The sequence below is a fragment of the Embiotoca jacksoni genome, unplaced genomic scaffold (genome assembly GCF_022577435.1).
Source record: "Embiotoca jacksoni isolate LCO1_2020_lvr unplaced genomic scaffold, fEmbJac1.0.p SCAF_20, whole genome shotgun sequence".
Classification (NCBI taxonomy): Eukaryota; Metazoa; Chordata; class Actinopteri; family Embiotocidae; genus Embiotoca; species Embiotoca jacksoni.
Window position 1 is genome coordinate 6536162 of NW_027185341.1, and position 10934 is coordinate 6547095.

Below are 10934 nucleotides of genomic sequence, written 5' to 3' on the forward strand. Positions count from 1 at the left end.
GTACACAGGTGTAAAGGCAGAGGGTTTTATTACTAACTGGGCCGCTGTGGAGTGAGACATCTGTGGAAGACATGGGTTTGATTTGAGTGTCCATGTGCAGTAAATCTATCAAATGCTGTGAATTCCTGTTGAACTCCTGCTCTGTGCAATGTTTTTTCAATCCAGATGTATGAATTGGTCTGTGATAATTGATTACATGTTCAGCTTGATGATAAACAATTGGACATCTTCTTTGTGCTCCTGCAGACAGACTCGGGAGCAGGAAACGCCGCCGGACTTCTTCTACTTCTCCGACTTTGAAAGACACAATGCTGAGATTGCAGCCTTTCATCTGGACAAGTAGGTGAAAACTAACCTGTCACGATGCTCAGGGGCTTCTGTGTGTGTGTGTGTGTGTGTGTGTGTGTGTGTGTGTGTGTGTGTGTCGTATATGGTGTTTGTAGTATTACATTGTCATATCTGTTGGATTTCAAGGCCATTTAAAGACAATGATACTGTAGATGATCTTGCCGCACGAAGCTGTTTTTTCATCGGCGAACTTGGCCTCATTCGGAGCACCATAAACTTAAACAAGGGAAAAAGACCCAGTAGTCACGAAAAACATGCATTGTTCTGAATTAAAGATGACAAGTGTTTGGGAGTAATTCCACCAAGGCTACATGAAGTTTTAAAAACAAGCATCTATTTCAGTAGCTTTTTCCACATAAAACACTTGTACCGAGGTGCTGCTGGGTTCACAATGGTCAGGCTGAAAAAAACAGAACAAAATCGATGCAGCAGCATTAGAAACATTGTCTTTCTTTCTTCAACACATTCTTCTTCCCTTTCTGTCGATATCTTGCGCCTTCATTACCCACAATGCAACTCCGTGGCTGACAGATTCAAAGGGCTAGATTGAAACGCATGCTCTAAACTGCACGCTGTTGTGACTGGTTGTTTTACTGTCAGTCAACTGGTAATTAACCTGAATCCCAAACTCAATCCTCCCACAATGTAATAAACAATCACAGGCAGAGTCCCTTCCACCGATCCAACCCAGTACCAGCTGTACCAGTTGTAGCCTCACATAGAGATGAGGAGAAGTTGAGAAGTTGAGGAGGTCTGGTGAACTCACTTCCTTCAAACTCCACATCCATAGATTTTTTTTTTTTCATTTTCAGTGGGAAGTAAATAATTATAAAAATAGGAATGAAATTAAATAGAACAAGATAAAATGTGGTCAGGACAGACAGGTGAAAGTCTGATAGTGGTAACAGAACTACACAGGCCTTATATAAATATCCAGGTTTGTTAGGAACACGGTTAAAACCAGGAAAAGATGTAACTTGCCACAAACCAGGAGCCAAAGAAAGCTAAATAACCAAAATAACATTAAAGAGTCAGCTATAAAAATATCCTTTGGGGCAGCAGTGGGTGTCAGGCCTTGAGCACCATGACATCCAGAAACAGTCCTGTTGCTACAAACACTTTCAGCTGAGTGAGAAAAAAAATCTGATGTTCTTGAATGTACTCCCAAGTGCTGCACTTGTTTCCATCCTTGAGAGCCAGCGTCCTGCAGGTTTTTGTTCCTCGCTGATTGCTAATTTTCCCGTCAGCTTGTTAACCACCTGGGAGGAGCACAGATCCTAAAGAGAACATGAGAGCCGGCTACCGCTGTCTTACAATAATGCTTCACACCTCCAGTGCAGAACTTTTTTTCTCCACCTCCTGCCAGCGAGGGTAATCATGCATTCAGACAACTGGGAATTGGGAAAGTTCTCATTTGGGAATTTCCCACTTCCAAGTTGAGAGTGTTCACAAACAGGTAACATGGCAGCCAGCATGTGCTCTATTTCTGCTGCCTGAGACACATTTTCCTAGTTCAACAGGTGTATTTTCCAACAGAGAGGTCAGACGTTTGCTACTTCCCAGCTGCTCATGACCGTGCCATGTCTACAAAAGCAGTACCCATGTGCGCTTGCATCATAGGCTCTGCCGTAGCCTACTGTGTACTGTTGCAGTAAAATTGTGGATAATTGTTCTGAGCATCACGATGACTTCTATCAATATCAGAATTTGATCTATTTTGTCCGATATCATTGAGAAAGTCTACAAGAGCTGGACGATTGAATTATTTTATATTTTCTGTGAAGTATTGCTAATTATTACAAGAGTTCTTAATTGCTTGATTAGTATAACGCGGTTGCATTTAGTGGCAGCTCAAAGGGTAAAAATGTTTTACTGAATAAAGTGTCCTAGAGTTTAGGTTAAGGTTCACATTCAGGTTAGTTCAGGATTAGGATTAGGCTCTGAAGCAGGTCCTCCCAAGTATAGCAATACAGCTGAAGTAAATGTGTGTCTGAATACAGGCATGACTGCCGGCATATTTCTCTTCTGCGCATCAACGCCTTCCACGCACTCTGCGCTTATTTGTACATTTGCTGCTCCCTCTCACCGTCCCCGTCCCTCAGAAACTCATCTTATTTTAATTTTTTTTTTAAACCCAGTGAGTGGTGTGAGCTCGGCCCGTACAGCCGGGGCTCTGAGCTCCAAGAGGCCATGAGTCATAGAGAACGAATGCCGCCCTCCCGCAGCTAGAATCTGACTGAACAATGACTGCAGCCTCGTTGCTTAGCTAACCACCACGCTCTGTGACTTCACTGCCTTTACAAGGCTGACACTTTATGGGCCACCGGCCTGCTGGAGAGACTTTAATGAAAAGAGAAATTCTCATGAGCCTCTCTGATCAGAGAGAGAGAGAGAGAGAGAGACAGAGAAAGAGAGAGAAAAATAGTTTTAGTGGCAGTGTTGCTATTAAAGTGAAGCTGACGTCACTGTGGCTGTATGTTATTATGAGCAGAGCGATTGTGTTGTGGTGTGTATGCTGGTGTTGCTCTGTACTGACACAAGATGATACTGAGGTCACACACGCACGCACGCACACACACACACGCACACACACACACACACACACAATGGGGCCACAGAGGGTAGGGATGTTGAATCTGCTTTTCCTTCAGGCACAATGACACAGTTCATCAGCAATTGCATTAGCAGCGGCGCTCTTCACCAGTCTGCTACACATCTGGTCCTCCTCTGTACACACACACATGAAAATACGCTCACACGCTCTAGCATATGAGTGGGTTCAGGGGAAGAGGAGGAAACCAAAGGCACGAAAGGCCCTGTGCCCATTCTAAATATAAGTCAGGCAGGGTTTGCCAAAAGCAGCGCTTTATTTATTTTTTTCTCCCTTATTTTGTCTGTTCTAAATTAGGGCCTGTCCACAGAGCTGCTGCTGGTGCAGAGGCTGAGGCTACACTGCCTCCCAGGGGGCCCACAGACACACACAGGCTCTTTTAAAGCAGCACTCGCACACACACACACACACACACACACACACACACACACACACACACACACACACACAACACCCAGACAAGGTCTTTTCCTATTCAGGCTACCCTGCTTTAAGCGTCATTAATTATGTGATTGGCTTTAACTGGGAAGTGCACTTGGTATTGCGGCTTCAGGTAGTCAGCAGATATGAAGACACACAGGGCCCAATATGGCCTTAAAATATTTAACCACATACAGTAGCTCCAAATTTATGAGCCACTCTCAGCTTATACATTTTTCACCTGGGAATATGTGGAAGAGTGATCCCGACCGGTGTTGTGTGCGTCTCTCAATCAATGAATATAACATGAGTTTAAAATAGCCACTGTGGGAATGAGGTTTATTAAAGACAGAAAAAGTGTGATGAAGAGCGACAAAGGAAGGCGGCCCTCGCTGTTCCCTTTAGCGTGGCAGCAGGCCCAGGCCCAGCAGGCCAAAACAGCACTGTACAAACCTCCATCCTGTGTCCATCTGTCTGTTTGACAGCGAGGAGGAAAGAGACATGACTGCCTGTCTCACTCCGCCCGCCTACTACTTGATGGCATCATTTGTACGATCTTTTTCTTTCTGTCTCCACCTGGTTCCTTCCCTCTCTCTCTCTCTCTCTCTGTAGTCTCGTTCCCCTGCCTCCATCTTTAATCTCGCTCCGTCTTCCTGTGTCTCTCTGCCCCCAGGCCTCAGCCATTAGGTGTTGTCGGGGGTATCAATTTTTAAAGAGCCCGTGCTGATTTTGTAGTTGGGTGGTATTGATGGCAGCGGCTGCACATGAATAAAAAAGGCATGTGGCACGCACATCTCTCAATATAACAGCCATATTAAACCTTTCTCTCCATCGTACATCGACACTTATGCTAGTTTCCAGTTAAAAGAAGTAACAAACTTAAAATCCCCAAATCGAATAGAGACATCTTTAATCTGGAAGTCTATGTCTCCAATAAATTTATATTAAATTTAGAGAGTTAAAATGTGTTTGATGTTGAATCAATGCCACAGGCAGGTTTATGACCACGTAGTGTCACTCTCAGGTCCTTCCTTATGTCACAGTGCCCCCTGTTGGCAGCAACATTATATCACATGTGGTTTCATTACATTACATTTAGCTGACGCTTTTATCCAAAGCGACTTACAACGCACCGATGGTTCACCATCCGGAGCAATTTTAGGGTTCAGTGTCTTGCTCAAGGACACTTAAGCATGTGGACAGGAGGAGCTGGGATCAAACCACCAACCTTCTGATTAGTGTGCAACCCACTCTACCAACTGAGCTACAGCCTCCACCACACAGTTTCACCATGAGAGTACAGTTTGTTTGCACCACTGGCCTGATGGATAAATCACTGGTTCCCCTCAGTGAAGGAGCATGTGTTCAAAAATATGTGCGTCAGGTCTGTGTGTTTGGGCTTTACTTAATTATGACTCTCTGAGGAGGCGTGAGCAGATTAATGACCTCCCTCAGCTGTGTGTCGCTGCCACTCCCGCAACTGTTGGTTCGTGGCCCGAATCAGCAGGACAGGCAACATGATTAATATCCTGTTGTTTTTAGAAGACAGGCACCTCATCAGTTTTGCCTCAGACTCTCTGGGGAGGCGTGCCTCAATATTTGAAAATTTGTACTCTAAAGGCTGAACCATACACTGTATACAAAAGTGTTTTAAAAGTGAAGCCAACGCAGAAGTGCTTTCAAGTGCAATACCACTGAGGACCACTAGGGGCTGGCTCCAAAAAAACTCTTGACTCTATTAGACTCCCATTCAAAAAGCATTAACTTCTCTCATGAAATACAAAGTCAATTATTTTTTTTCCAAAAGTCATTATGGTGTCATATTGCTAAATTCACTCCTTCTGATCCGTATTATGATGTTCCCTCTGAAAATAATTCAGCGGTATGTTTCGGGGCATCCCCGGTTTGATTGACCTGCCCTCCCATCTCTTCCAATTATGGTCACTTCTGTTCAAAATGCCAGACTCGAGGCTTCAAAACAGAAGCTCACAAACCAATGGCTGACGTCAGTATTTGTCTCTGTCCCGTAGGATCCTGGACTTCCGTCGTGTCCCCCCTGTGGCCGGCAGGTTGGTCAACATGACAAAGGAGATCCGAGATGTTACGCGAGACAAAAAGCTCTGGAGGACCTTCTTCATTTCACCAGGTACACAGTGAAAACAGGCCGAGTTACCAGTTTCAGAGACTCACCTACAGTCGAAAACTTAAAGATGATTTTACTACGGCCACATCACTGATGAATACACAGCTTCAGTGTAAATCAGCTGTTTCACAAACCATCAATTGTATTTTTGTGACAACACTCAGAAGGTAAACAACCATGAAATATCCTTAGCTCAGACCCCAACAGTCTTTTCAACATGCAAAAGGAAAAGCCCAGCAAAAAATGAGCAGTTTTTAAAATGTGGAGCAAAGCGAGTCGTGTGCCCTGAATTACTGGGATACAGCACTCATTTGCATGGGATTAGTATTATCAGGGGACTTTACTTTGTGCCAAAGCATGACAGTTAATTAGCGATGCAACTTTACTTTATATTATACACATGGAAAATTCTCACAGGATTAAAATTACTGACCATCGCAGCAATTAATACAGGTCAGTGGATGTCCCCAGGTAACTTTAATCATGTGCAAAGTGGGCTTTAAGTATATGTGGAGTGAATGACTAGAGGGCAGAGAGAGTGTAGTCACTCAGTATTAAACACTGAGTGGCATCAGAGAATATATCTAAATGTAGCGTTTTGTTGTGTCATGTTTAACACAGTTTAACTCCTTTTTCTGTCTCTCAGCCAACAACGTGTGTTTCTACGGAGAGTGCTCGTACTACTGCTCCACTGAGCACGCTCTGTGCGGCAAACCCGACCAGATAGAAGGATCCCTGGCCGCCTTCCTCCCGGACCTGGCCCTCGCCAAGCGCAAGACCTGGAGGAACCCGTGGAGACGCTCCTACCATAAACGCAAGAAGGCCGAGTAAGACATCGATCGAGCAATCGAGAACAGTGCTGCGTTCACAGGCGCTCAATAGAAGCGCTCAGCAGACGCTGAGGGATTCTCTGCTGAGTAGAGTCCTGTAGGTCCAGCTGTCAGAGGGTATTTATTACACTCGCTGTCAGTTAGCAGGAGCAATAATTCACCAGAGCTGAGCAAGAGATCGGTGTGTCAGAGCTGACTGTACACATCTTTTAATGTTAGAAAGCAATTCATTATATTCTTGTTGTTATTAAGACAAAACACACACACAAACACACACAGACCTTTGTTTCCAAAAATTGTCTTATGAGTAACAGGATAAAAAAAAATTCAGGGGGGGGGGGGGGGGGGATGCATTTAAGTGACATTTTTCCAAAGAAGATCCCTAAATTCTAGTAGATTGATATTATTATGTTTTCTTTAACCTTTTAGATGGGAGGTTGACCCAGACTACTGCGAGGAGGTCAAACAGACTCCACCTTATGACAGCGGCACGCGACTGCTTGACATCATGGACATGACCGTCTTTGACTTCCTCATGGGTGAGTCGGCACGTCGGACACAAAACCACAATGAGTTGTTTTTTTTAAAACACTGAAGGGGAGGATTTTTGAATGCGTCCTGAAGTGACAAACAAATGTTATCACCCTGAGATTTCACTGCCAGCACCGTTTCACGGGTCAGATAATGGGCTAAATATTCATGTGAGTAACTGTACCAACCCGATATCACGTCATAGCTTCTAATACACCCGTCAGTGTCACGTATCCCTTTTAATGCTGCTTCAGGTCACATGACCTCCATCTTCAGCCTCGGTCATACACGCGTGTGCTTTTCACTCTTAGGCGAGGCAAAGCTTGACACTGACCTGGTGTCCTCTAGTGGACTGAAGAGTGTATTACAGGCTTTGGCGTGATACCACATGGACTGTGGCGTTTCGATCGTGGCTGAATTGTCGGCTTTATCCCCCTTACAGGGAACATGGATCGGCACCATTACGAGACGTTCGAAAAGTTTGGAAATGAGACCTTCATCATCCATCTAGACAACGGTAGAGGGTAAGTCGGAACATGGTCACTCAAGACTCACCACACTCGTCATTTATAACTGCGCTGCTTTGATAATCTGACTCCTGGGTTTGACTAGGTGTCATGAACATAATGTCCAGAAATGTGGAACAACATAAAAAAAAAAGTCTTATCACCATCGTGCCTCTTTTTTTTCCCCCTTCTAGCTTTGGAAAGCACTCCCATGATGAGATGTCCATTCTGGTGCCGCTGACTCAGTGCTGCAGGTACAGTCTTCTTTGTGCTGGTTTAATATGGGTCAATGAGAAGAAGGTGATGGCTTTATTGACCCTAAAGGAGAAGAAAAAAAAACAGTCCAGAGTCCAATCTGTTTGCAGCTATTTAAGTTGCTGATAATAGTGGTATAATCCTACGCAGCTCCTAATGTTTGCAAGATCTGCAGATGCACGGATAAAAATGGCAAGGCCACACTTCTTCTTTTCCCCCGCCGCTCTCTTTCTGCAGGGTAAGGAAGTCGACCCACTTGCGTCTGCAGCTGCTGGCTAAGGAGGAATACAAGCTGTCTACGCTCATGGCAGAGTCCCTGGTGAGGGACCGCCTCACTCCCATCCTTATCCAGCCGCACCTGGACGCCATGGACCGACGACTGCGGCAGGTCAGTGCTTCGTCTGATGCAGCGTGTCTTTTTATTTGAGTCGTTAAAGTAGCCTCGGAACAATCAGTTTGTCAATCAACAGATTACGACTAAAACTATTTTGATAATCAATTCAGTGTTTTTTTAAGTCAGTAATTCTTCGAGAAAAAAATGCCAAATATTGACTCCAAGATTTACTGCTATTCTTCATCCTCTGCGGTAGTAAATCTTTAAGTTTTAACTGTCGGATGGGCAAAACAAGTAATTTGAAGACTTGGATTCTGGGAACTTTTGACATTTTTCACTGTTTTCTAACCGTTAGAATTTTAAAGACAAGAGTAATGAATAGATGGAATAATTAAGAATTTATCTACATGTTGATTGATAATAAGAATAACTGTTAGTAAAGCCCAGATTAAAAAGAATGGTTCAATAATAACATAAAGACTGTTTAAGATGAACGAACCGTCTCAAGGCTCTAACTTCAGATTTACTGTAGAGACGTGAGCGTGGGCTCAGTCTCCTCGTCTAATTCTTGACAAGAAGGTTAATCACAAAAAAAAAATGTTTAAACTGTCATTGTGTCAGTGTTTCTTTTTAAAAGCCCAAAAGGTACTTTAACTTTTTTTGACTTCTATTTGTGACCAGAAATTGTTACAAAAGCCTTTCATCACTTCAACCTCGTCTTGTGGTTTGCTGTCACCAGGTGCTACATGTGCTGTCGGAGTGCATCGAGAAGGAGGGTTACAGGTACGTGGTAGAGGACGACCTTCAGGGGGACCAAGGGACAGGCCACGCCCACAGCGGTCCAAGACGGAGGTAGCTGCCTGGGGGTGCTGGCGGCTGGATTAGACTGACTCCCCGTAGAAAGGAGACCGGACTGAGCTAATCCAGTCTTTCTCCTAAACCGAACTGGCATCTTGTAGCACAGATGCGCTCCATCTGTGCCGAGTTTCTCACAGGGCTTTGATTTTTGGTGAACTCACAGGGAAGCCCACCTGGCTGAGGTAACACGAGCTGCGAGGACAGTGAAGCCTGCTGGATGGGACAGGGACTTTGACAGACTGACTTTAGCCGTCACGAAGCATGAGGACACAGGTGATGTCAAAAACTTCTGGATGGATCAGAACTGAACCACCGCACATCACCTGAACTCCTTAAAACATCCAACCCTGACTGTAGTGTAGGATAGCGTCACCGCAGCTGACTCAGACACCCACCGACCCGCTGCAGCAACCAAACCATTAAAGTCTTGCAAGAGACGCCTTCTCTGTGTCTGGTTCAGGACCCTTTTTTTTGAATTCAGTGAATTCTGAGGGACTTGTAAAGAATCGCCCCGCCCCCCTCTTCACAAGTTGAATTATGTGTTTCTACTTATTGTTGGTATTGCAAGTGTTTCAGTTGAACATACACAGTGGACGACGAGGAGGAAGATGAGGAGGTGGGCTTCCTGTTTTCCTCATTATCAGAATAATATTTTATTGATTTGCTGCAGAACATTGTGTCTTTTTTTATTTTTTATTTCTGCTGATTGTTTCAGCGTCTCATCATTTAAGAGCTAAATATTTGATTGGAGTGCAGGTTTACTCCTGGATTTGTCTGTTAATTTTGCCCTTAAATGTTACATATCAAATGAGAGAGTATTTATTAAAATTCATATTTATTGTTTGAAATGAATCAGTAACACAACATCATTACTTGTTATTGAGTTTACATCACAGTGGTGCACTTCCTCGTTTGTCCAAAAGAGGGCAAACTGAGCACGTGCAGAAGTAGCCACTGGGCCACCGACCCTCTCCATAGTCCAGCCCACTCAAAAGATCAAACCTGCTTTACAGCCACCATAAATCATCACCTGTGTTTACAGCATTTTAATTTTCCAACTACTGTTTTTCTGTTTTTATTTTTTTCTTACAGTGCAACACATATGAGGTTTAAGTTTATGGTACCAAAAGCCAAATGTGACACTAATAGTTTTCTATTCTTGTTTCTTTGTAATATATTTGATGTCCAGATGTTGCTGTTGTGGAGAGATTATTTTTCAGGATGTATATTTCATTCATCATCAACAGCTGATAGCTTAACTGTTGGTGTCAATGATTCAGTCACTGGCTGAAAGTTAATATATACAGTAGGAAAATCTAGTGCCTGTGCAATGATAGAAATACTTGAATGTCTGGTTTCATAGCGGAAAGGTTTAAACTCCTCCCAGGTGCGAGCTATAGATACGGTGCGGAGGTGTACATATATATATGTACTGACTCCATCTGTTCCACAAGGGTTTTATTATCCTGTCTTGAGTTTCCACAGTCCTGTGTCAGGGCGGTACCATGTGTATGGATGTATGGGTGGATCCATGGAGAACCTTAGATGGTGTTCTTGAAGTGAAAATGCTTCTTTTATTTTATTCAACTCATTGTTTCTGTGGATTTTATTTTCTATTTCTTTGCATCATGGTAAAAGTGCAATAAAACAAAATAAGTATAATATGGAGTTTGTTAGTTGTTATTTGTCTATCATGCATCTTATTAGACAATATTTAAGCAATAACTCACAGTTCATTGTCATAAAATATAACACATCTATATAGTTCAATAACATTTTACATCCCAAAGTTTAGGTGATCTCTCATGATTATAAAACATAAATGTTTTTGATAGTTTGTCACTGGATGGTACTAAAACTGAAAGAGCCAAAGACTCGCCGACTTCAAGCTTACAAGACCTGAGAAACTTTCTATTACTTCTCTTAACTTTTTGACGTGTAAAATGGGTCGAATGCTCCTTCAAAATGCTTTGACCTTATTTGACCTCTGCTGGCAGACAGAAGAATTACAGAAGCTTCTTGCATGATTCATCAGTTAAATTACTCCAAATTTACTCTGATCAAAAACGGTCCTTTGACACAGTGCACACAAATCATT

At 43.3% G+C, this 10934-nt stretch overlaps 1 protein-coding gene across 1 annotated transcript in view; it reads left to right on the top strand.

The window, feature by feature from the left end:
• fam20cb (FAM20C golgi associated secretory pathway kinase b) overlaps positions 1-10504 on the top strand; it is a 53380-nt gene extending 42876 nt beyond the window's left edge. Inside the window, exons 4-11 of the mRNA XM_069155972.1 lie at positions 247-339; positions 5410-5525; positions 6169-6349; positions 6782-6891; positions 7326-7407; positions 7584-7643; positions 7882-8032; positions 8718-10504. Coding sequence (XP_069012073.1) covers positions 247-339; positions 5410-5525; positions 6169-6349; positions 6782-6891; positions 7326-7407; positions 7584-7643; positions 7882-8032; positions 8718-8834 — 910 coding nt within the window. The 3' untranslated portion in view covers positions 8835-10504. The remainder of the gene's footprint in view (positions 1-246; positions 340-5409; positions 5526-6168; positions 6350-6781; positions 6892-7325; positions 7408-7583; positions 7644-7881; positions 8033-8717) is intronic.
• The last annotated feature ends 430 nt before the right edge of the window (positions 10505-10934 follow it).